Raw genomic sequence first — 27,584 nt, forward strand, 5'->3', positions numbered from 1 at the left:
CACATCGCTTGTCGATGCATGCATCCATGGCGTAATGGTTTCAATATCATTATTCTGTGCTAGAGGTCCTGTGTTCGAACCCTGCCATAAGATAATTTTGATAATGTTCATTTATTTATTACGCAGTACATTGTTGAAAATGACGAATTTACAAAGTCACAAAACAGTCTGAAGCCAGAAGGACGAAGTTAGGCAAAGCCATGTCCTTCCCATAATTCCCATGCTGGCTCAACCGGTCCCATTGCAGCTCCCATAGACACTTGTGCCAGAGTTCCCTCTAGTAATTGTTGTATGAAACCGTATGTATTGGCACCTATGGTGCCTAATTGAGCCCTTAAGCCTTTGTTCTTGCGCTTATCGCTGCACATAAAACCGCGTTGGCTGCTGGCTGCGTGCCTTTATCACTGCATAATCACCACCATCCATGAATGCATCGACAGCGATCGCACTTTTGTTGCAACAAACGGTAGTTTTGTTTTGACTTGGCGCATGTGTCGGCTGCCTTCCCTTCAGAACCGCAACGTCTGAAGGCACGTCCATGATCATGTCGACAGTGGCCGCGGCCTCGTCCGCAGCGGTGGTGGCAAACAGTAGTTTCGCTTTGACTTTGTGCAAAGCTGTCGAAGATGAAGAGCACCGGCTATATCACGATGGACGGATGATTTACTCACGACCAGCTCACTGACGAAAAAATAATCCGAGATGTGTGCGCAGTGCTGCGAGCGCTCATCAGTCATGAGATAACGAGAACTGCAGCTTTTGCACTGCTCTTGTGCAAAAACAGAAACAGCATTTGCTGATTCATTCAGTAAATAAAAGCATGTTGATGTAGTAAGCATTGTTTGCTGTTTTCTTAAAAACCTCGTTAATTCAGTTGACATTTTTTTCAGTTCCGTAAAATCCAAATTAACAATGTTTTACTGTACTCAAAGTAGAGTCAGCACTAATTGTAAGACCCCTTATGATGAAATGTTATGTGTCCTGCGTGATAAGCACGAAAAACTAATTCTTTCTCTGCATGCCTTGGTTGCGATGCTGTCTTGGCTTGTAACAATTGCATCCAGTTTGGACCATGTGGCTTGCACATCGCCTTCAAAGTAGGCTCCCCAACACGACTATTGGCCCCAAACATGTTGCACGCTATGCCTAGCCTTTCCATTAGGGGTGGGGGAGAGGGTTTCTTAGCGCTTCATGGAGCTTAGCAGGGTTCCTTGGGACCAACATGCTTGAGAACCCCTGCACTATGGGGTAAGCGGCGGTTCCGCGAAGGCGTCTGAATTACCAGCCATATCCAAAAATTTGGTCGTTGACTGTAATTCACATAAAAAGCATTCATTACGGTACACATTTCTATTCATGCAAACAGTACAAGAGCAAAACCAGAGGCCACAGTAGCAACAAGATAATGAAGCACTGGACGTGAGGGAAAAAGTTAAAAAGGTTTCTAGTTCGTTTGCAGCACCCACACTCTACTTTTCATTGTTTTGCAACTTAGCTAGGGAGTGCCGCACCGCTAAATACAGCCACCCTGGCAGCATGCGCGCTGGCCATTTGCCGGAAGTGCGAAAAAGTCCAGTGTTACAAGCAAAAAAATTGCCGTCGTCATGCGGTGTGCGAAATGTGAATGTATGCACTCTTTTTTAGAGAACGAATCCACTTGTTCGTGGCCACTGTCAGAGCACACATACTGAAGCCATTTTGGTGCAGCATGGCGCAGGAGTCCCACCCATGGACATAATGAACTACTGATACAATGACCGTTTTTCATGGAAATATCAAGTTCATTATAAATGGGTTGAACTGTATAAGCTCTTGTAAGCAGTAAAACAAGTTTTAAAAAATCTTACTAAGAAATGCTCTCACGATAAAAGTTGGCTGGCTGAACAACATTATGCAAACTGCCTAAACATGTATATTTGTGCTAGACCAATCACAGGTCTAACCTCCTAAACAAAGCTTGCATTCTGGATAAATCTTGATCTGACAGACTTTGAAAACACAGAGTTTCTACTGTGCTTTTGGACAAATACATACCCATGTGCACACACACATAAAACAAGAATAGCTTAAAAGATCAAATGCGAAATAAAAAATTCACTCAGTTCTTGCTGAAAAACTCCTTAAAGGGACACAAAAGGCAAATACTAAGTCGACATGGACTGTTTAAATACCATTCCAGAAACCTTGCAACGCTTGTTTCGTGCCAAGAAAATACATAGTTTACGAGATTATTATATCTGAAGGGTCTCAATACCTTTTTCAAAATTCAAATATACCGCCACCCAACCGGGGGAGTGGTGACGTTGCATACACCATCAACGCCCTATGGTGTCTAGCCACCATAACCGTCCTTTGCTGCCGTCGGTCAGTAAAACGTTGTCCGACAGACAGTGACACCGAGCCAAAACAGAGCGGCAGATTTGCCGCTGCAGCTGCTTTTTGGTCAAGTGGCGTAGACTGTTCAGGCATCCCACGACATCACATGGAAGTTGAATTCTTTGCTTCTTGAAGTTCGTGCGAGTTTCATGAGCCAGCTAAACGAGCGCAGCACTATGCGATCAGGAAAGCACTGAAACACGAAAGCATGGGCGGCGTATAGTCGAGTGAAAACAAAACCTTTTGATCGCCCGCATCGTTGTCAACGATAATTTCAATGAGCTCATTTTTCTAAACATGTAAGGGAACTGGACAAGTAGCAGCTTATTTCATCTCATAATGCAATACGAGGATGTTTTTTGCAACGATCAGTTGAGTACTAGTGGCAGAATTTAACTGACGAGTGCTTTTGTCATCGGGCAAGTCCCAGGGGAGTCCCGGGGGAGTCTAATCATGCCCTGCATTTACCTCGATTTCTCAATTATTAAGGCTCTGTTCGCGATAATATTGACGCCTTAGAGATTCTCAAGCAGTAATCAATCACTTTAGCTTGACTTCGTATTTGCCTTTAGTGTCCCTTTAAAAGAGGAGTAGATTTTAATGAAGGGAAAGGAGGAGAGGTCGGCCTGGAGAGCGTGCCTCTATCCTGCTACTCCTCACTAGGGAAGTGGGAAATACAGGGAAAGGTAGGTGGTGGGTGATTATGTTATGGTACAATGAGATACTATATACACGTTGTCCTATATGCGGATGTGCACTGTAGACGCAATACACGTAAGAGCAATCTTGTCCATACAGAAAGTAATCTTGTCACAAAAAGTTATTGCGCAAACACATTTCGCACTAACTGCACGTCTCACAGCTTCTAGAGGCAATCGTCTAAACCAGTCTCACTTAAAAAGTTCAAAAGTGATTTTATGGCACGTCGGGCACAGTGAACACTCCTCCACGCGCCCAAAAGCTTATCGTCTGAAAAGGGGGTGGGAGTCCAAGCTGTCGACTGTAGATTTGAGTGTTCTTCGTAAGGCCGCATATTGAGGGCACACGCAAAGTATGTGAGCTATTGTCTCGAGAGTATGACAGACGCTACATTCAGGGTCCCGTGTTTGTCCAATCTTGTGAAGGTATCGGTTGGTGTATTCCACACCCAGCCGTAATCGATGAATGAGTGTTTCCTGGCTTCTCCGCAACCGAAGTGGAAGCCGGAATTGTAATCCAGTGTCAAGTCTATGGAGGTGCTCTCGTCGATGTTCGGGGTTGTCCCAATGTCGCGCCGTAGAAGCTTTAAGGGAGGTATGGAGCAAGGCGTTAATGTCATACCGGGAAAAATGAATTTTTATAATAGTTCCGTCAGTGTGCGCCTTTTTTTGCTTTTGCGTCAGGCCTGTTCGTTTCCAGCTATTCCACAATGGCCAGGAATCCACTGCAGCACGATGGTTTCCCCGCGTGTAATACAACTGCTTTTCTGTAAAGTTTGTACAGATGCTTGAATCTCTTATGACACCCGATACTTTTCCCCACATTACACAGATATGATGGCAGGAACAAATACAATTGCGCAGCTGTGGCACGAAATACCCGAGCTCTATGCTGCTGGTGCCACCCGACAGCTAGGATATCTCAGGCATGATAACTTTTCTTTCTCCTTTTTCGTTCTAGGGACGTCGGTGCACGGACCAACCGTGCACTTGCATGTACGAGGCTATTAAGACTTCCTGTTCTGCTTAGACTGTAGCACTGGCATCAGCGAGTGCAACTGCTCGTTCATGCTTCAGTTTGCGACTCTGGCATTATGAAAATTCGTTTTGTGTCCATACATGGTTTGGTAAAGCTCCCCAATTCGTTTGCATAGTCCTTTCGAGGAACCAATTCCAATTTTCTGGCAAGGTGGCGTTAGGCCAACCAAAAGGCAATGAATTCCCTGCTTATATGATTACGCTCCTGTTGGTGTAGTGCTCTTTTGCTCTTGAGAACTAATAAACCCCCAAAAATAACGACAAGGAATTCACATGAAGCAGAAACATAACAACAAAGTTCTAATGTTGCTTTTATTTCTAATTTATTTACTAATTATGATTTCATTCAGAAACTGCTTCCAGCACTGCATTTATAGCATATTCAAGTATGCACACACCTAATAACAGCTTTCTGCTGAGAAGTTTTGTTCTATCGTCTTAAATAACGATGGTGTGCCAATTTTTATTGATTTCCTGTGCTAAATGATCCACAAGAAAAATAATTGCATATTTCAAGTCAGCCTGAAAAACTAAACAGTCTGTGCAGTTTCATCAAATTTGTTGAAGAAATAAAATTATCTACAGGTTATCTAAAAGAGGACATAATGTGCAATGAAATCGAAAAATGACTAAATGATCCGAAAACAATTATTGATGACAAATAAGGGGAACAGGAAAGTAACACTCACTGCTAGGGCGTACATCTGGTACTTGAGGTCGAGTGGGCTGTAGCCCGGATGCAGCCGATGCTTGTGATGGTCTTGAGGCTCACCACCACCGCCAACGTCGACGTCACCATTGGACAGTGGTACACCATTGCGAGGTGATGAGCCAACTGCTGCTACAGTCGCTGCCTGTGACTGAGAGGCTGCACAGAAAGCTGAAGTTGATCGAAGTTCAGCAACATCAGGCCTGCCGCGGACCGGGCTGGATATGCTGGACCGCGATGGTAGCTCGGGGGCCAGCCGCTTGACTAGAGGGGAGGAGGCCTTCTGCTGTGCAGTGTGCAAGTAGCGTCGGAAGCTGAGCGCTGCCTTGCGTGGCACAGGTGACAGGTAGTCAGTTGGGTCGAAATCTTTGAAAGGGAAGCGCACAATCTTCTGCGACTTGACCCACTTGCCATTGAGTAGTTGGAAGCGCTTCAGATGGATGATCTGCAGCAAAAAGGAACATTCTCGGTCAGTCACTTGCAGTGAAACCTTTACTTGACATGTTACAGTGCACAGTCCGATTCCTTGCTATAGGAGTGCACAATCGTTGACAAAATTAATTCTGTTGACATATTTTCTGTTGTATCAGTACAGCCAACAATGCTGATGTGAAAACACTGACCAAAGATGTCCCAGCCCACAAATGCCTTTTCTTGCACATGGTTCGATAGAGAGAGGTTGCACAGAGAAAAAGAGAGACTATTTCTGCTTCTTTGCAGAGGGCAAGGGTCAGTGCTGGTTGCCAAGAGATGGCATAGAAAAAAAAGAGGCATTATTTCTCCTTTGAATGGTCAGCGCTGGTTGCTTCAGCCAATTGTCACTTTAAAATTTACAATATGAGAATACAAGTTCAGATGGGTTTGCAACTTTAAACAAATGAAAAGCAGTATGGACAAACCTTGACAGCTGAATGTTGTCTGATAATGATGGTAGTGAGACATTCAAACAGATGGTTGGTTAAGTGAAGCAGACAAGAAATTGTCAGTTTTAAAACCAGTCCCTCAAGCCAGATTCACAAGGCAGAGGCAATCATGGATTGCTGCCAAATGACAGCAAAGGTCCAAGCTGTTCATCAGCAGTAAACATTCACAAGAGGCAACAGCTTATTCAAACAGTGCTTATTCTCATGTTGAAGGCCCTACATGATAGCGATGGCATGCTGTTAGTCATGGTAGTTGTGCACAGAAGTTTCATGCTTGCAGTGGCAAGTGTTTCTGTGTTTTAAGACTGAACTCGTAGCTTTACATAGGAACTTAAGAAACCACACCGCCAGGCTAAAGTTTTTCACTACACCAACAGGTTTCCGAGAGCTTTTGCTAAAGGTTCCAAATGCACTATGACTTCGACTGACGTTGCGAATCAGTTTGCATGAACAATTTAAGGCTGGCAAAAATTGGAGACTTCCATTCACACGGTACTCAGTTCGCAGGCTGTCACAAAGTGCACGCCCGGGCCCATCTCGAGATGCCCGCCATTGCCACTGCAGCCGCAGCGCCGCTCGCACGGCGATCGGGAGGAGGACTCCCCGTTGTTCCCGAGCACGCCGGACTGGTTGGTTACGTGGGTCACCAGAGCGTGACGAGGGACATGCTTGCCTCGGCGAGCACGAGCAGAGTGGTTTGGAAGATGGAGCAGCGTGGTTGTACACCAGGAGACAGCTGAAGAGGTTGCCGGGAGGCTGAAGCCCCCAGGCCGGAGTCTTTGCCGGTAGATCGACAGACGGCGCAAGTCCGTCAAGATCTTCGGCAGCGAGGTACCAGGAGCCCGCTTCTTCAGATCGGGATTTCGACGAGCACGCCACAGATAAGCCTCATGTTCCAACCTGCTCTCGGAACTTTCCGCCGGACTCTTTTTTAAATCGCATTCCATCTTTAACCCTTTCGCTGTCGGATCTTTCTGGCCGTGATGCACCCCCAGTGTCGGCTTGGTTTCAAAAATTAAAATTAAATTATCGGGTTTAACGTGCCAAAACCACTTTCTGATTATGAGGCACACCGTAGTGGAGGACTCCGGAAATTTCGACCACCTGGGGATCTTTAACGTGCACCTAAATTTAAGTACACGGGTGTTTTCGCATTTCGCCCCCATCGAAATGCGGCCGCCGTGGCCGGGATTCGATCCCGCGACCTCGTGCTCAGCAGCCCAACACCATAGCCACCGAGCAACCACGGCGGGTTGGCTTGGTTTCAGGGAACGAGCATAACAGGGAATGAACATAGCAATTTATTTTTGATTATGATTGGTATACAAATAACGTAGTCAATGCTATATGCACATTTCAGTGTTCTGCAGCTGCTGTTAGTAAACATCATCATCATCATCAGCCTGATTATAAAATCCGTTCAACATCCGAATCTGACGATGCGGAACCCTCTTCGTCTCAAGCGACTTTGTCCGAGTCCGAATCCGAGCTCGGCTCGTATTCTAAATCGGAATTGAGCCACCGCACCAATGAGCAGACGAAGGTCCTGCGCGCTCAGCCATCCGAAAGTAACCGCGCGCTGGGAGGATGCGCTTTCAGTCGCCCGCACAACGGAGAGAAATGGGACGTTGCGTGATCAAGAAGACAGAGGGAGATGGAAAAAGGCTAAACAAAGTTCGAAGGGCTTTACGTTTACAGCTGCAAGTCGGAAGCGAGGGTTCGGCGAGAGAGCGAAAGCAGCAATCGAGTCACTCTTTTCGGAGAGGCAACGGCATGTGCGCCTGAACTTGACGCGGCGTAGCAGACACACCAACAGAAGAAAAATAAAAACCTTCAAACCAGCGGAGATGGCAGAACAACCCTTGAACCCATAACAACACGCGCGCGACGCATGATCCAGCGAACGCGGAGCCACCGCGCCACTCAGCAAAGAGAAAGTGGGGAGTGGCAGTCGCACCGTACTCTTCAATACATGTGTGAACACACGTCGGGGAGAATATACGAACTTGTAGAAAGAGTCAACAGATGGCGTGGCTAATTCAGGAGCACCAGCTTTGCGCTCAGGCGCGAAATTTTGAACGCATGATAGAGAACGTACCGGTACGTCAGTGACACCGTGGGGGGGAAGCGCGATGACGTACCGGTACGTCCGTGACAGCGAAAGGGTTAAGTATTCATCGCCTGTTCATTTTTGTATATTGAGTTAATGTAGTGTTTGCCTTGTTTATTGTCGCGTGTATTTTTCATTTGTGTCGCATATTTTTTATTATATGGGGAGTGTTAGAAATTCCCATGTGGTGGGCTTTGCGTCACGCGTCTCGTCAGAGTTGGTGTTGTGTGCGACTCGCACGCCTTCCGCGAAGCTTGGCTTCATCTGCTTGTAGTTCGTATATTCTTTTTTTTCATGATGCCTCGGGCTTGATTTTATTTTTGTTAAACTGCGTTTTTGTTTTTATGTCGCCTCCCATCTCATGCCTCCGGTTCACGATCGATCAGGTGTAGACCTCATCGCCGGTCAGCCAGTCAAGCCACTCGTAACGCACGCTGGGTGGGATTGTTGTCACCTCATCCCCTCCGGAATGGACAGTGCGGTAATCCAAACCACCAACCTTTGACGCAGGCCCACGCAGTCATTTTGTTAATGGTGAAAACAAACCTTAACAACCTCCATTTTTTTTGGCAAGAATGTCAAACAAATTTTGATAGCACCACTAAATGCAAGCTTGTTTGCTAAGTTTCAACATTCTGTGATGCAGAGAGAAATCCAAACCATGCAATAAGAGGCTAGTATGCTGTTCAGGATGCTTACCAAGATGGGAGGCAGCCGGTATATCTGCAGCTTCTTGGTGGCCAGTTGGTGCTGTTTGCAATGTGAGCAGTAATACTTCTCACGGTCACCCAGTTGCTCTTCTTTGGTGAAGGCCGCCAAGCAGTCGTGCACACTGATGGGCTCCACTTTCTGCTGCCGTGTGCGCTCCACACTTGGGTGGTCCACATACACCTGTCAGAACAACAGTCATGTCAGCCTTTGTCCAATTACAGCAGAACCTCAATGTAATAATCATGGATGTAATGAAGTAAATACAAAATGCATATTAGGATCTTACGAATATGTGCTTAAACAGTTAAACCTAGGTATAATAAACTTCAATATAATGAAATTCGTGATAAAATTAATCAACTTTTTAGCTTCTTGCCTATAGAATACCATGTATTTAGAACCTCAATATAATGAAGTGCATTTATACATGATATTAATACAGCCAAACCTATTATAAGGAAGTTGCACTTGTCACAAAAATACCTTCGTTATATCTGACATTTGTTATGTGTTGACACAGACCAGACGCATTTTCTTTACTTCGTTATAACTGATAATTAGTTATATCTGTGTCTGTTACACTGAGGTACGACTGTACAGTAGACTCCCTATATGAAAAACTCGTAGGGACCATGAAAATTTGTTAGTCTTATCAGAAGAATAATTGGCAACATGACCAGGTGCACCCACATATCTTACTTCAAAATGGTAAATAAAGTTGACTTAAAATGGGGCAAAAATGACAAAAAAAAAAGCATTTATTTAGCTGTACTTGAAACAGAAAACTGTTTTCAAGTGGTACTCTTGCTTGCTTTCATCCAGTCCATGATGGATGTTTGTCGCTTCTGTGCAAATCGGTGAGCAGCCGTAAACATCTCACCTAATGACTTTAAAGATCCTTCTATGCCTTTGTGCTGCCGGAAAAAGTTCACTAGGGAGTTAAAGCAGGCATCTGCAGCCTCACAGGTCATCAGTGCAGGCTCCGAGCTAGGTAAAGTATGAAGGAGCACGCTGAGCACACGGCAAGGCAACGCAACTTAGAGGAAAGTCTAGGTGACGTTGAGTGAAGTGGGGAAGGACAAACGAGGCAAAGCGTCACAGAGGAACAAGGCAGGCAACAGAACGCTAGGTTGACTTCCTCTGGCAGTTGGCACAGGTTTCGTTTGCGACACAGACGTACTGGGTTCGTGTCGTGATAACATCGTCCTCGTGCGCCATATGCTGTGTGCGCGAGTGAAAGCATGCAACGGTGAGCTGACTATAGTGGCTCGATCTCGCGTGCACAAAGGTGGAGGAGGAGGATGAGGAGGAGGAGGAGGAGGAGGAGCGCCGTCTTCCGTTGCTCGCATGGTGCCAGGGAGGGGAGGCAGAAGCGTGTGGCACTTCAGCCACATGCAGTCGTGCAGGCTTTATCTTGAACGCAGTCTGCTTTGCGGGTTCAGTGTAGGTGGGCCATTTGCTCGTAGGTTTGCATGCGCTGTGTTCTCGCTGCTCAGTCTGTGTTGAAGCGATAGACAGCAGAAAGGTCACTTTGCTCGCTGCTGCTGCCGCAATTCCTCAGGTTAGCGTTCCGACAGCGAGCGTCTGTAGTCATCGAGTGTGATGTGTTCATGTTTACTTTGTGGGAGATATGGGGATTCTCCTCCGTACTCTTGGGACAAAGGAACGACAACACAGTAGTGCAAAATATCACAAGGGCATTTATTGCACCTTTCATAGATCAATGCCTGCTAGCCGAGTTGCTATCCGCAAAACATGCCGATGGGCGCGCGACAAATCTAGAAGTCCGACTCACCGCGACCAGAAAACGAGCGAATATGTTCACCCCATGCTGGATCCCAACGCCTGGTTGTTCGCGTGTACGGTCACGCCAACGGTGTCCAAGGCGACCACGCGAGACGGTCTCGCAGAAGCATGGTCGGCGCACGCGCGGGCGGCACGTCCGTCCCGCTCGCTTCCCGAACCCAAAGCCTTGTCTCTCGGCGCCCGAGTAACCCCGCCGCGGCGCGACAGTCGCGCCATCTCTCGCACCGCGCTTGTACCGCTCCGACCGCCGCGGGCGCCAGGCCACGCGAGCCGTGCGGGAAAACAGCATATCAGGGGATGCGTGAGAGTCGCGCATCCCCACAACTTGTGCGCGCTGACACCATGCTTGTTATTTAGTTAGTAAGCGAATGTTTATAAGGGGGCATTCTACTCCAGTGGCTGTTGTGTATGGCGTGGCCACACGAACCCTGTTTTGAATACAATCTGCGATACGGACAGTCTAGGTGCAACGAGGGCCAATAGCTTTGTATGCACTATAGCAGTCAGAAGCTTGTGTGTAATCCGTGTTCACGAAGTGAAACGTCACTGTCTCTTTGTTTCCTCCTCTTGTTTTTGCCTCTGTCCGCGGGCGATGTTCGCTGCAGGCCTCCAGTAGGGTGCCCTGATGGTGCATCGAGGCAACCTAGCCGCCAGGAACGGTGACGGTCCCTCTGAATGTTTGTCTTAACTGAAGAGCACGTCTGAAGCAGTTCGTTTCAAGTGGAATTTTTTTGCATCGATTCTATGGAAAACCAAACAAATGTTCCCATGTTGTTTATTATATGCAAGAATTCAGCTTAACTGAATTCGTCTTAGGACTTCACTGTATAACAAAATTTCACTGCTGGTGCAAAGGGTTATGGAGACGACGGAAACTTCCATGAACCAAGGTGGTCAAATGGTTGAATTATAAGCTTGCAAACACACCTCTCAAATTCAGTACCAGAGGGATCACCGACACATCACGTTCCGTACTATAAAGTGCAACTGCGATAAGATCCTACTGTGCCCTGCACACTACACTGTATGCTTTGACTACAAGTGAAAGCTTGCGTGGGTGAGCCGAGAAGGTTGGAGGTTTGGCGAGCACAGTCTTTCCATGCGAGCAAGGGGAAAGGGGTGGAGCAGAGCGAGCTCATGATAACGCGATCACGCACTTGCAAAGAGGGGCAGGTTGGCAAGTCTTTTTTTCTAGCATGGCTGTAGCTATGCATAGATGTCAGCATGGTTAAGCTCATATGCAGCTTATGTACGCTGATTTAGAGGTAGTCTGCCGTGTGTGCAAAGAGCGGCCGTGCCAAGATGGCATGGCATCTGGCATCATGTGTACTGTCCAGTGGCGTAGCAACGAGGGGGGGGGGGGCGGGGGGCCGTGGGCCCCGGGTGCAAGGGGCCAGGGGGGGGGTGTCATATACGTCTGAAGACACCCCTCTTTCCGCAGGCTACACCGGGGGGGGCTGACAGAAGACCTATGGGCCCCGGGTGCTAGACGACCTAGCTACGCCACTGGTACTGTCTTCCAGCGCGTTGAGCACTGGAGCTTGCATAATCTCAAGTTTCAGACACGTGTTGAAAAAGCAAATGAAGCATTCGCTACCTGCTGCCGGCGCTTTACATGATAGCATCATTTCGCTTCAGAGAACACTACTAGTCATGAGGGCAAAGTGGATGGGAAAGCATAGATGGCTTCACCTCCTACCGGTGATGTGAAGGATATTATTACGATATGATCGGTAAATACCCGAGAGACGAGCCGCCATGAGAACGACGACGAAGTGAGTCGGTGCCCTTGGCGCGAGTGAATGTCGGCCTGGCGCTCTGGCTCCATTTAGTGTAAATAGTCTGTAAATAGCCTCTTTTGTCTGTGTCTTTCTACACGTAACATTCTGGTGGAGGTGAGCGATCCCCGTCCTCGCCACGGAACTCCGGAGTGGTCGGTACGTCGAGCTTGTCACCATGCCTCCCGGTGACGAGCCCGCCTCTGCAACGGCTTCGGCTGGTCCGACTGCTCCCGTCATCACTGTTGCCCAACATCGCGACCCTGGTGTGTTCTCTGGCCTGGAGGGACAGGACGTTGACGAATGGCTCAAGCTATATCAACATGCCAGCGCTAATAACAGGTGGGACCCAACTATCATGCTCGCCAATGTCATCTTTTATCTTGGCGGCACGCCACGCGTGTGGTACCAGACGCATGACGAAGACATCAGCAGTTGGGACTCTTTCAAAGAACAGCTACGGGAACTGTTCGGCGACCCCATTGGCCGCAAGGTTGCCGCGAGAAAGGCACTTGCGTCTCGCGTTCAGACATCCACAGAGCCGTACGTTTCCTACATCTTCGACGTCTTGGCTCTATGCCGCAAAGCTGACGATGCTATGTCTGAATCAGATAAAGTGTCACATGTCCTAAAAGGCATCGCCGACGACGCTTTCAATTTGCTTGTTTTCGGCAATGTCTCGACAATCGACGACATCATTAAAGAATGCCGTCGCCTTGAACAAGCCAAGAGCCGTCGTATCACACACCACATCACGCGGCTACCCAACACCGCTGCTACGTCGACATGTGAGGGTCGATCGCGTCAAGCCACCACCTGTGACGACGTCACCCGTATTGTTCGCCGCGAGCTTGAGGCCGCCTGTTCGCCAGCTTTCTCCACGACGCCTCCCGATCCGCCAGCAACCACGATTGCCATGATTCAGGCCGTAGTCCGACAAGAATTTGAGAACATGGGTCTGAACTCCGTGTGTTCAACATCTCAACCCAGCGTTCCCCAGTTCTCCACCGGCCCTCCTCGTCCGCGCCAGTCCTTTTCCGCCACATCTCGCCGCAACCCGTCCGATTGGCGTACCCCTGATGACAGACCAATCTGCTTTCACTGCTGTCGCATCGGCCACGTCGCTCGTCACTGCCGCAACCGTTGGCCTCGGCCTCCTCGGACATACGCCGCCACTTACTCCCGCACCTTTCGACCGTCTGTTCCCTATGCCACCCGCTGTGAACCCACTGCCGCTGATGCTCCTCTTCCGAACCTTCGCTACAGCCGCTCGCCCTCACCTCGACGCCGTCAGTCCCGTTCGCCCCAACCCCGCCGCTTCTCTTCGCCGCCTATCACCTCCCGGGCCCAGCCGGAAAACTAGGCACTGCAGCTTCTGGAGGTGAAGCTGCGTTGTCGACACTGCCCTCAAATCCTCTGCTCACGTTAAACACGAACCAAAACCTTCTTGACGTTGACGTTGATGGCTATCCTGTCACGGCACTCATCGACACAGGGGCACATCTTTCTATTATGAGTGCTGCCTTCCGACGACGACTGAACAAGCTCCTCACCCCAGCGTCGGCACGCGTCGTCCGCGTTGCGGATGGTGGTACTGTGCCTATCATCGGCATGTGTACGGCACGTGTTAGCATCGCCGGCCGCCACACTCCTGTCCTCTTCACCGTGATTGCTCATTGCCCCCACGACCTCATTCTCGGCCTCGATTTTCTCTCCGCGCATTCTGCTCTTATTGACTGCTCTGCCAGTACCCTTCGCCTTGAGTTACCGATTCTCGCAGAACCTTCTGACGCACCCCAGTGCCGCCTACGCCCCACTGGCTTTATTTGCCTGCCGCCAAAATCAATAGCCTATATTGAACTCTTGTCTTCCCCACCAGTCCCTGATGGCGAGTACCTCGTCACTCCTCTGCGCGACATTCCACTACAGTATGACGTTACCGTGCCTCACAGTATACTTACTGTTACTGCGAACCGCACTTTCATGCCTATCTTTAACTTTGGATTGGCGAAGCAAATTCTACCACAAGGTATTTGCCTTGCCAACGTTGATTGTCTCGGCGACCATCACGTGGCAAATTTATCAACCGATCCTTCTTGCGAGCTTAGCAGGCCTCTCGTGCCAGCCTCGGCCGCCGATCCCAAGATACAGAAAATGGTTGCGACGGACCTGTCTTCTGCGCAGGCTGAAGACCTTTATCGAGTATTATCGGCCTACACAGATATTTTCGACTTCGACGATCGCCCTTTAGGCCAGACACTCGCGGTCAAGCATCGGATTCTTACTGGCGATGCTACTCCTATTCACCGACGACCGTACCGAGTTTCTGCGTCGGAACGCCAAGTTATTCAAAGCGAAGTGAACAAAATGCTAGACAAAAACATCATTGAGCCTTCTTCGAGTCCCTGGGCGTCACCTGTAGTGTTGGTTAAGAAGAAGGATGGCACGTGGCGCTTCTGTGTAGACTACCGTCATCTGAACAAAATTACTAAGAAAGACGTCTACCCGCTCCCACGTATAGACGACGCCCTTGACTGCCTCCACGGTTCCAGCTATTTCTCTTCTATTGATCTTCGTTCTGGATACTGGCAGATTGCTGTTGACGATATGGACAGAGAAAAAACCGCGTTCATCACACCTGATGGCCTATACCAATTTAAAGTAATGCCGTTTGGATTATGCAACGCCCCTGCCACCTTTGAGCGTATGATGGACTCCTTGCTCCGAGGTTTCAAATGGTCCACATGTCTCTGCTACCTCGACGACGTCATCGTCTTCTCACCCACGTTCGACACTCACCTTGAGCGTCTCACAGCTATACTTGATGTATTTCGAAAGGCGAAGCTGCAACTTAACTCGTCCAAATGTCGTTTCGGCCGCCGCCAAATTACTGTTCTGGGCCACCTCGTTGACGCTTCCGGAGTACAGCCTGATCCTGACAAAACTCGCGCTGTCCGAGACTATCCGGTTCCGAAGACAGCCGCCGACGTTCGAAGTTTTGTAGGGCTATGCTCGTACTTTCGTCGTTTTATTCAAGATTTTGCGGCAATTGCTAGACCCCTCACTAATCTTTTGAAGAAAGGCGTACAGTTCTCGTGGGGTACTGCAGAAGCCGCCGCCTTCTCTCGTCTCGTTACTCTTCTCTCCTCACCACCCATCCTCGCCCACTTCGACCCTGATGCCCCTACAGAATTGCGTACAGATGCCAGCGGTCATGGCGTAGGTGCCGTCTTAGCCCAGCGTCAGCGTGGCCAGGATCGCGTTATTGCTTATGCGAGCCGCCTCCTCACACCACCGGAGCGCAACTACTCCATTACAGAACGAGAATGCCTTGCTGTAGTCTGGGCGGTAGCGAAGTTCCGTCCTTACCTTTACGGTCGCCCTTTTTCCGTAGTCACTGACCATCATGCTCTCTGCTGGCTCTCATCGCTAAGAGATCCTACAGGCCGCCTTGGTCGATGGGCTTTGAGGCTACAAGAATTTTCATATTCCGTGGTGTACAAGTCTGGCCGCCTGCACCAAGACGCTGACAGCTTGTCGCGTTACCCTGTTGACGACCCTGACTCCTCCAATATTACCAGTGCTGCTTGCATATTCTCTGTGTCGCAGCTGCTTCATTTCGCCGACGAGCAACGTCGTGACGCCTACATCAGAGCACTCATCGACCGTTTTGAACACACTCCGGCCGACGCCACACTACGCCTCTTCGTCCTCCGCGATGGTACTCTGTACCGTCGTAACCTTCATCCGGACGGCTCTGAGTTCCTACTTGTCGTGCCTAAACACCTCCGCTCAACCGTTTTAGAAGAGCTTCACGACGCACCAACGGCAGGACACCTCGGCGTATCTCGAACCTATGACCGTGTACGTCGCCGTTTTTTCTGGCCGGGCCTTGCCCGTTCCGTGCGACGTTACGTCGCCGCCTGTGAACTTTGCCAACGACGCAAGAAGCCTTCCCAGCTCCCCGCTGGTTACCTGCAGCCGCTCGACATCCCTGCCGAGCCCTTCCATCGTGTCGGCTTAGACCTTCTCGGCCCATTTCCGGAATCTACATCAGGAAACAAGTGGGTTGCAGTCGCGGCGGACTACGCGACCCGCTATGCCGTAACACGCGCTCTTGCGACCAGTTGCGCAACTGATGTTGCGGACTTCCTCCTGCATGATATCATTTTGATTCATGGTGCTCCGCGTCAATTGCTAACAGACCGTGGCCGTACGTTCTTAGCCAAAGTCATTGACGACATCATGCGTGCCTGCGCAATACAGCATAAGTTTACCACCTCCTACCACCCTCAAACGAACGGCCTCACTGAGCGTTTGAACCGCACCCTTACAGACATGCTATCCAAATACGTTTCAGACGACCACCGTGATTGGGACCAGGCTCTACCTTACATCACCTTTGCGTATAACTCTTCCCGTCTCGACACTGCTGGCTTTTCTCCTTTTTACCTCTTGTATGGCCGTGAACCGACGCTACCGCTGGACACTGTGCTTCCGTCCAACACAGCATCAACTAGCGCTTATGCCCGTGATGCTATCGCCCATGCTGACCATGCTCGCCAACTTGCGCGCGCTCGGCTACAAGTCTCTCAAGACAAACAAAAGCAGCGCTACGACCTCCGTCACCGTGATGTCACTTTTGTCCCCGGCACCCTCGTGTTACTTTGGTCACCATCGCGTAAAGTTGGCCTTTGTGAGAAACTGCTTTCCTGTTATACCGGCCCATATCGCGTGCTTCGCCAAGTGACAGATGTCACCTACGAAATCGTTCTCGCCACGCCCACTACGTCCTCTGCTGTGACTACCAGTGACATTGTCCACGTCGCCAGACTCAAGCCCTACAACTCTCCACGTGCCTTGGATATTTAACTGCACCGTGACGGCGCTTTTGCCGCCGGGGGGTAGTATTACGATATGATCGGTAAATACCCGAGAGACGAGCCGCCATGAGAACGACGACGAAGTGAGTCGGTGCCCTTGGCGCGAGTGAATGTCGGCCTGGCGCTCTGGCTCCATTTAGTGTAAATAGTCTGTAAATAGCCTCTTTTGTCTGTGTCTTTCTACACGTAACAATATTGTTGACATGGCATGAAACTATCTTTTGTTGCTGGCTCTCATATTCATAAACACGCATTCAAATTTGCTCTTTCCAACTGCCCAGTAATTCGAAAAACTTTGTGGCTCCTAGGGAATAATAAAAATCCATCAGCAACTGTACTTATTCACATAAAAGGTCAAATTTCAATATAATGAAGCAAATTGCCAATTTTACCAACTTCGTTATTCGAGGTTGACATGGAATAGATATTGAATATTGTGAAGGTATTTTTGTGTCGGATGTGACATCATTATAACAATGTCCTGCTGTACTTGCATTAGCACTGTTACAGAAATCTTTACAGAGCGCAAATTATGAATTTAGAACCTTGACATCAGCAAGCACTGGAGGGGCTCCTGGTGCAAGGGTCCAGTTAATTCCAGGGTATATTTTTAACCATACCAACCTTTAATGTCCGCCTTTCTAAAAATAAACTTCCTTCAAACCTGCAAAATCATTTATATTGAGATGGTGAGATAACACCTGCATGCATACTCTGCTTCTTTAAGCAAGCTGTGCTGGCAGGCAACTGCCAAAAAACGATGTGTGCAGGACTTGGGTGTTGCATCGGGACATCCCTCTTCACTTACTATCGTATCACTAAATTGCATGGAATATGCTTGCCTTTTAGTTGAGAGGGAAGAAGGGGTGCAAGTTTTCCAAAGCACCACCACCCTTAAAGTTACTACTTTACCAGTCATTAGTGCATCCTAAATTAGAATACGCTGCAGCTGTGTGGGACCCATACCATGGAAACCTTATTTCTTCACTCGAGCTTGTCCAAAATAACTCAGTCCGATTCATATTTTCAAATCATAACCGTACAGCTAGCGTAACATCAATGAAGGACAATCTATCTCTTCTATCACTTGCATCTCGTAGAACAAAAGCACGTTTGACACTGTTTCACAAATTTTATTACCATTCCTCCCTTCACAGTAACTTCATTTCTCAGCCTCATTACCTATCGAGCCGCATCGATCATCGCCATAAGGTCGGACTTCAAACAGGCAACACTAACACTTTGAGTCAATCTTTTTTTCCCAGATCATCACGACAGTGGAACCACCTTCCCTGTGAAATTGTATCTATTGTCGACAACAAACTGTTTCGTAAGGCATTAGCTAACATTGTATAATTAGGAATTATTAACATGTTATTTCATTTACTTGCCGTACTTACAAGCGACTAAGGACGTCACTGGTTAACATTGTACTAACAGGAATTATCAAGATGCTACTTTGTTTACATTGTCTGTCATACTTACAAATATTGGGCAAGATATTACATAGTATTGTATAATTAGTAATTACTAACATGCTGCATTGTTTATTTTCCATACTTTATTGTTATACTTCCCGTTTTCCCACTCCCCTCTGTAATGCCTTTGGGCCTTGAGGGTACCATAAATAAATAAATAAATAAAATAAACACCTTCTTCCTTTGGTGACAAGGATGGACTGAGTCTAACAGGAGGGCAATCAATAGAAGGCACATTCAGGGGGAAAGGTGCCGTCTTTAATATAAACTGCACATATCTGGCCACAGGCCTGTCATACTACTCTGGATGAGACATGAATGAACAGACAAGAAAGATGAAACAATGAATGGGCACAATCATGAGCACACTCACAGCTCTCTACAAGGGTTCACCGAGTCATGGTTCTCTCTGAAAGGCCACAAGTGCCTTCAATGCATGCAATGCACAAGCAGTACTTCCTACATGAAAAGCCTCACTCCCTTCTTTTAGGCATTTGGACATGCTCTGCATGTGGATTAATGCGTCTAAGGGACTGCTTTTAGTCCAAGTTCCACTTTACACGAATGCTTGGTCGCTTGAGAGTTCGAACTGACCATGCTCAACTGCATGTGCGCTCACAAGGCTGATGTGCAACCCTCAATAAGCTGTGTTGAATGAACTCACCCTCTCTTGAGAAGCTTGGTACCTCAGGTGCAATGCAGTTGGGTCCCAGTCAATGGACAGGTAAAGAGAGCTGAAGTTGAAGTCTGCATCATCACAGTCTATTGGGCAGCCACGGCAAAATCTGCAAAGAAATTTAACTAGAATATGCACTTCGCACCCAAAATGGAGCACTTGATTTACATATCAAACAGCGCTATAATATACATGACGTGACTGACAAATTAAGTAGTGATTAATTAAACAGTGTAAATATAATCTATTGCATGCCAAGCAAAATTACACGAAGCTTGTAGAATGTTCCGAAATTTAAATTTCAGGCTAGAAAGAAGAACTTAGCACACTCACTTGTACCAAGGACACCAGGCACATATGAATCCGTCTTTATGAACTGCCTTCAACGTGAACGGGTATTCATATCCAAGGCTATCATCACTTGAAAAGGGGGAAAAATAAACATCAGAATGATGATGTCAGAATCAGCTAGCTGCATGAATATGACTGACATCTTTAGACCCAAAGCGACATGGCACTTATGAGAGAGACTGAATTGGAGAGCTCCAGATTGCATTTGGCAAATGAACTCAAGACTTATGCTCAGTCACATTATGTCTTAAACAGCACTTCACTGCGGCAGGTGTTTTCTGTGAAAATTGTTTAAGAATCCATGTTAGAAATAAAAACATTTTGTTTCCAGAGGACAAGCCAAGACATCTATAAAGCATGTTGAAATATAGACCTGGTCACACTAGCAACATCACTAAGCACAGTATAGCTATGCCAGAGTTACTTCAGCACTCCTATATCTGGCAAATTCACACTTTTTGCATTTGTGGCCACCAATTAATTTTGTTCATTGAAAAATTACTTTCACCACATTTCTTGCATTTTCAGAACCATAAACATACAGGTGGAAAATGGATTAGGAATTTTGTTTTTTAGTGAGTTTCGTCAAGTTTACAGAACGGGGCCTCTATGCGAAAACTCAGTACAGGAATATTAGATACGAGAACATCAAATATTTCTTGTCAAGTAGGCTTGAAAACTACCTATCCAGGCACTTGAAAGTTATGTCTGGTGCTACACACTGAAAAACAATGAAAGAAGTGAATGTACTATATACAATGTCACACTCACACCGACCATAAACAACCATCCACCATCCCACTCATTTTATTAAAGCATTTTGCACTTATTATTGAAACATGCAGCACAATTCCAATCAGCAGAGTGCCAAGATGTATGTGACACATCTTAAATATAATTAGTTTCATCAATGCTATTGCTGTTGATGCACTATCGTGCCATACAGAACTGTGTACACAGTGCCTGAAAGGGGTTTAATGCAGTCAAATCTCATTAGTTCAAACTTCCAGTTTATTCAATATAACGCTGCGGTCTCATCAAAGTTATGTGTATTCCAATGGGCGAAAATGCTGGTAATTCGAACACGCAAGCATTTGCAACAGTTAATTCGAACATACTGCGCTCCGACAATACTCTCAGCAGCACACTAAATCACACGGCGGCGCCTCTTACCAGCACTCCTCTCCCCCCTCTATAGAGAAAGAGCTCAGGAGAGATCCCTCAATGCTGCACGCGAGAAAAAAAGACCGTGGTGGAAATTTGCGTGCAAGCGTGTGCAGGCGCGCATCACCAATTACTTTTGTTAGTGACGGGTGTCCTGTACAGTGAACAGATTTTCCAGGTGCCCAATTGTTCGGACATGCCCGATAATTCGGACGCCTTCGCAGCACCACCATTTGGAAATTTCGGAAGCCAAAACACTTTTGCCGTCCGATTTTCTAGACTTTATGCCATGACCGCTGGTCCAATACGGCTTTAATCGAAGCCACCACCACGTTTGTGGATGGTGATGCATTCACAGACAATGCACTCGTCAGTGTGCTCCGTGGGACTAACTCTCGGAAGGTTTCTCCTTCGGCTTTGAAGTGTGGCACCAGCAAGGGCAAACATGATTACTCGGATGTGCTTTTGCTCGCTAGACTGCACTCACCAAGAACTTAGGCACCGATGTCAGGCATGGGTGAACCACCTGACTGGTAACCTTGACTGGTGAATCTAATTTCATGAATTTATCAAAGTGAATTCTCAGACACCACAAAGTACTGTTACATTGTGTACTTGTGTATGCCCATTGATGTCAACATAGGTTGGCATACTCACTCCCATTAGTATGAGCAAAAGTCACCGATGGTTATCTTAAGTAGACATGAGTATATGCGAGTTATTATAGGAAAGTGTGAGTGGATGTGAGTATGCACGTGAGTGGGTAGTGGCGAGTGGGAGAGGATGAGAGTATAAGTGTGAGTGAGTGCAGTTAAGTGTTAGGGGGGGACGCAGCAATTGAAGTGGTCAAAGTGTCAAAATTTCCGACTTGCCGATTTTATTTTTTTTTGCGATCCGTGGACCTTAATTTACCTCATGGTGAAATATCATAACAAAATACGCAGTAGAAATCTAAAAGCACTTTCCTAGAGTGCTGTCATCAAAAATTGCGATAAAATCGGACTTTGGAAGGCACCGTTGCCCCACAGATCGCCCGGCTATCCGTTGATGCGCTGCCATCTTGATATTATCGTAAAGAGGAGAAATTGAAGCTAAAGATAAGAGTGATGCATTTCTCCACTGAAAAATAAACCAGCAAACGCAAGCAAAGAAAAGGCAAATGTGGCATTGCGATTGGGCGCAGCAGTCACGTGGTGCACAGGGCGCGCTCCTATTCGCTGTTGTAGATTTGAATTACTGACGAACCTCTCTCACGCGCATTTGCACAGCAGCGAGCTGCGTGTTCCGATCAACGTGATTGACGATCGTGGGAGCTTACGCACCTTTTCTGCGATGAGCCCCAAAGGAAGTAATCAAGTTCCGAACGGCCTATGTGTACGGAAGACCATGAAAGGCATGGAAAAGAGGGAGAAACCTACTCATAGAAAGAAGCGGATGCCGCCGAGTTTGTTGACGAGGAACAACCGGTGCATGTGGGTGACCGGGAAAGCGTGCCTGCGTGTGGTGCTGATGATGCGACCATAGGCTACGGTGACGGCGCGTCCACAAGCGATGGTGAAAGCACGTCCATGAGCAATGGTGAATGCGTGTCCGTGTGTGGTCGTGACGGCAACATGACATCGGCGGAGCAGAAGTTTTCACGTCAAATATTCAACTGCAGATTTCAGTTCCAATTCACTAATAAAGAGGTTGCGCAATGAGAGACAAGTGGACGTTCTGAATGCGCTGTCATTTACCTCTGCATGACGGATGATGAATGCACGATGATGAAAAAGGCAACTAAGGTGCACGAAACTGCTGCAAGAACACAAAAAACTACCTCAAAATGTAAAGAAAATGTGTCCTCACAGGAAAAGTACTACATCCCAGGTGTGTTTTAGGTGCTCAAAGTAAAAATTTAAATGTTTACAACAAATGAAACTTTGAGCGACATTTTCTCAGCTTTCATATTTTGTGCAGTTGCTTTCAGTCACCTCAGTGCCGTTTCACACTGAATGAAGACAAAATCATTCTGTCTTTTGAATTTAGACCCTGAAACATTGATGAGTGCAATAAAGCTGCCCATGTTTAACTGCACCTCATAAAAAAATGTATAATGGTTTTTTTGCAAAAGTCCCTATTAAGACAATATGCCTAGGAAACTTTAGAAAGATTTTATGCTCATTTCGGCATTTAATATATAAACCAATAGCTTTATTGCACAATATGGGCTGTCGTGAACATGCGGATGAGAAAATCTTGGGGAAATGTGTAATTAATTTGGAGATGACCATTAGAGTCTCAATTGTAACTCGAAAACTATAATATATAGCACGAAACTAATTTCAGCTATGATATCAGCATAACAAATCACACCTCCATGCCAAATTTCACCAATTTATTGCAATAAATAAATAACGAAAGTTTTCATTGCCTCTTCCCTTAAGAGGGGATCTGCGTATTTGGGATTGAAAATCGGCCCAAAATTCGTATTATCAATTTTTATTTTCCGTGTTCCTGGCGCCTATCTCCGAAATTTGGTCACAAAATCACAACGGAAAAAGACATTCGTGGTGCACGCTATTATTGGCCAGTTTGAGCATGTGACCAAGATGGCGAGTCATGATTGGTTCCAAGGGCCACGAGCACTCAAACGACGAAAACAGCTGCAATCTTGTTTTAGTCTCGCGACTGCGACACTGGACATGCTGGAGTGGCTGGAGGTCCGACAAAGTTTCGTTCCATGAATCGTTACGGGCAGAAACGTACGAGACGCAAATGAAAACGATTCCGTCGTCGGAGTCGGCACAGGATACCTGCCAGCTCGTTGCTGAAGTCGTACCACCGCCAAACGTCAACGCCTCAACTGCTTTTCCGGATCACACATATCCACACGGCGGTTGTCGTAACTGAAGGGGAAGTGGATAAGTTAAGAGCACATGAGAAAGCTACGCTCTACAAGATTGCACCTACAACAGCCACGGAGCAAAACATTCGGTATTTTGTTGAAGATCCGACCGCCAATAATGCAACAGCCTCGGTTGCAAAGCCCGCTACTCCTTACGTGGTCATCTGACTTGCAGCAATGAACAATATTCTCGGCATTTTCGCATGCAATACTCACAGTGGTTCTGTGTAGCTGGCGCAGAGCTATCAGGATTACGGTCTCGCTACTGAACAGACTGTGGTTTGCGAGATCTCCAGTGAAGTTGCGTTGGGACGGAGCTCGCGGGGAATTGAGGGCCCGAAAACGTGTAATCCTTTTGAAGTGAACGTCCTCGCAGTGCATGCTATGTCGTCGACTGGCAACAGTCAAACGGACATGATTATTTAAGCCAGTAGGCACCAGGTATAACCTAGCGCCTACTGATGGCCTTTCGTGCTGTTTTTCAAGCTTTCTTTCAATATATCAGCTGTGAAATGTTTTTTGTTTTCTCAAAACCACAATTTTGATGATGATGCCGTATTTCTTTTTTCAGAAAAGCAAAGCTGTGTAGGGTGCAAATAAGTGAGATAATGTTGTTGCATTTATTAGAAAATTTTTACAAAATGTTTCTTTCAGCAGTTAGATGGATTTCTCTGACTGAAGTTTGCAATATTCTCATGTGATATTCTCATGGGTTAGTGCGACACTCGAAATGAATGCCAAGGTGCAGACGCGGTACAGGCATTATGTTATGTTCGACTAATGCGCACAGATTGCGTATGTTTGAGAGGTCCTGAACTGCAGGTATGATCGGCTTCTGGTGTGTACAGGTGTGAAGCTGCTGCTTTGCACCTGTATGCCTGCACCAACTCGGCACCGAGAGCGGAGTGGGTGCAGCAAAACCAGCCCTGCACCTTTCCTGCACAGCTGAAACGAATGGCAGGGTGCAGCACCTCGTGAACTGGTTCAGGTGGTGCAGGCAAAGTGAATGTACCTTCAGCTTACCATGCGACAAGAGGCATCAAATGTTTGAACAGCAGCACTTTGGAGACATGAATGAGCTTAATACTGCAGTGAGTGAGCCTTGTATGAAGGCAGTGCTCACCAGTCCTGGGCATGGTTGGGCACAGTGGTCTCGGATGGTGGCAGTGGAGAGACCAGTCGTGCCACCTGTGTCCATACAAGCCTGTACAGGTCCTGTCGACTTGTGCCGTCATGACAAGGCAAGACCAGTGGCAGACCAAAGAGTGTTGGCCGTGTCTTCTGGGATGATAGGAAGTACACGTCCTGCCTCATCTATAAATGAGACACCATGCATTTAATTAGCTCTGAAGGCACCAGAAGCATTTGATCACGTGAATGACAGCCAAGTACACTAAAGAATGTCAGAACATAAAGACAATTATGAGTGAAAATTACTTATTGTTCAGATAATGATAAAGACTCAAAACAGTCATCCCTCAGGTCTTCCATGATAGGCTAACACTTTTTGAGGCTACACAGTAATTTCTATGCACTGTAGACTTCCAGTGAATTCAATCTTGACTGAAGGTTGTGGGATTCTCCTCCGTACTCTTGGAACAAAGGAACGACAACACAGTAGTGCAAACAATCACAAGGGCATTTATTGCACCTTTCATAGATCAATGCCTGCTAGCCGAGTTGCTATCCACAAAACATCCTGATGGGCGCGCGACAAATCTAGAAGTCCGACTCACCGCGACCGGATAGCGAGCGAATATGTTCGCCCCATGCTGGATCCCAACGCCTGGTCGTTCGCGCGTAAGGTCACGCGAACGGTGGCGCGTTCGAAGGCGGCCACACGAGACGGTCTCGCAGAAGCATGGATCGGCGCACGCGCGGCACGGCACGTCCGCACTGCTTGCTGTCCCGACGCAAAGAGGAAGTGCAACACTCGCGCTATCTCTCGTACTGCGCCTCAACCACTCTGACCGCCGCGGGCGCCAGGCCACACGCGCCGTGCGGGAAAACAACATATCAGGGGACGCGCGAGAGTTGTGCATCCTCACAAGGTCCTGGTCGGCATCCCTGCATTTCTAGGGGACCTAAGTTTCAGTATTTCTATTCTAAAACTGGCCTTCGTTGGATAACTTGAGCTTGGCCAGTCAGTAGACATGCACCTGACCCCTATGGTGACCTTAACAGTGACCCCTTTTGTGACAGCATGCCTCAGCAGAGCTTAGGGGACAGCAAATGTGCTGAACACACGTCATGTACCATTGAGAATGCCCTTTTCAGCCTGCCCTAGGAAAAGCAACAATGGCAGCTCATCATGTCTGATTACGGGATTTCCTCAATTCAAGTCCATAAAAATTTTGTTAACAAACAGTGCTGAAAATTGCCTGCGTGATGCAATCGGACACTAAACTAAAACCATCATCGCGGCATCTATATATGCTTTAACATATAACACAGCTGTATTATGCCAAAGCTTACTTTAGGAAACAGACCTATTGTGCCACACATATTAGACCGTTGGCCATTTTTATTGCTTGAAATGTCACTTCTATGTTAGTTCTGTACTATGGACACATATAAAGTGAGCAAATGTTTGATTCAGGAAGCATGTTAGAATCTGGCAAATACTGCCAAATGAGTTAGGGGTGTGTTTTGGTGTATTTTATGCATCTTGTTTAACTTGACCAGGCGGATAATTTGACCAATTTTGTTGGTCCCATCAGGGCTGAATTACCAGAAGTCGAATATATAAATATATGAACACACGCTCTGTATTTCACTTTACAACTGTAAAAAGCATTTAGATCCTTCGGAATTTGGCCTATGTAAATATAAATGATAATGAAGTATGCATTGTATACCATCAGCAGTCATATTACAGTAAAGAAATTCCATTGCACTTTGCTATTACATGCAAATGAATTCACTCTGCAACAGCCATACATTCTCCATTTTGGTTTATGCTTCAGATTAAGAAAAGCAGCCAGCAGAGCATAATAGGACACCAACGAGCTTTTCATGAGGGGAAAGAAGAAAGAGAGGGGAAGCAAAATTTAACCAGCACAACACTTTCACTACCATGTGAGGTGCCAAAACTTGAATTGTAAAGGGAACATATTTTCTGCTTTCTAGAAAGATTATGCTAGAAGATGTGTTATGAGAATAGTAATTCACAGAATAAGAAATATATACATATATATAGTTCACAGGAGAGTAGAAACAAAATTATCTGCATTTATGTTGCACAGCTATGGGCCATTGCTGCAAGACAGGTTGGAACTATAAGCACTGTTGACCAGCACAGCAACTCACCATTTTACGGTGGTAAGCTACAATGAAATTCCGTCGAGGCAGGTCAGACAAGTCGGCTGCAGAGCAATTGCTTGTGAGGCTGGAGCTCATGCCAGATGGCATTTCTGGGTATGCCCCCCCAAGCCCATTCCATGAGGCAAGAGCACTTCCCGATGATGTTGAACCCGGGGTGTCTGGTCGCTCAGGCGGGCCTTCGTTCGCCGCCATCTGTCCCTGATACCAAGCAACAGATGACCAGCCATCGGTTAGGCCAGGCATGTGTAAAGGACTAACTTGTGGCTAGAGCAGCATTAGTTACCGGGGATTAAGAAACACAGACAATAATCCCCATCCTATATTTCATACCACACAGTGAGGAATGTAACCTACGAGAATTTATCGATACAAAGTGAATCCAAAAGCGCCATACACATTAAAGCAAGATCCCATGCCAGGGCTAAAGGCATGTGCTATGGAAGTCTGCATTTTATCACGTGGGACGGACACCTAATGTCTGCTTGTACAGGGAGCTTGATTGTTGACTTTGAAACTTCGAGGTGCTTGGTAGTGGTCCTGTTTATATTGCGTTGTACCTTGCGATAGCCTGTAGCTACTGAACAAACTCTGAAATCATTATATTTGGCCACCGGCAGTATATTTATGTTTTTGCCACAGATTACATAACAATGCTAGAAGCCACAACCTCTT

The 27,584-nt window shown here is 47.1% G+C and overlaps 1 protein-coding gene across 7 annotated transcripts in view; it reads right to left on the reverse strand.

Moving 5' to 3' along the window:
* The window catches only part of Usp32 (Ubiquitin specific protease 32), a 115,367-nt gene that overhangs the window by 10,959 nt on the left and 76,824 nt on the right, over positions 1-27,584 (reverse strand). For all 7 annotated transcript variants that reach the window (XM_050168868.2, XM_050168890.2, XM_050168862.2 and 4 more), the window contains 6 exons: positions 26,898-27,110; positions 24,712-24,902; positions 19,520-19,606; positions 19,175-19,295; positions 8,554-8,745; positions 4,802-5,266 (listed from right to left, as the gene is read on the reverse strand). In XM_050168868.2, the coding sequence (XP_050024825.1) occupies positions 4,802-5,266; positions 8,554-8,745; positions 19,175-19,295; positions 19,520-19,606; positions 24,712-24,902; positions 26,898-27,110 (1,269 nt within the window). The remainder of the gene's footprint in view (positions 1-4,801; positions 5,267-8,553; positions 8,746-19,174; positions 19,296-19,519; positions 19,607-24,711; positions 24,903-26,897; positions 27,111-27,584) is intronic.

Source organism: Dermacentor andersoni, chromosome 3 (assembly GCF_023375885.2).
Source record: "Dermacentor andersoni chromosome 3, qqDerAnde1_hic_scaffold, whole genome shotgun sequence".
In the NCBI taxonomy this organism is placed as follows: domain Eukaryota; kingdom Metazoa; phylum Arthropoda; class Arachnida; order Ixodida; family Ixodidae; genus Dermacentor; species Dermacentor andersoni.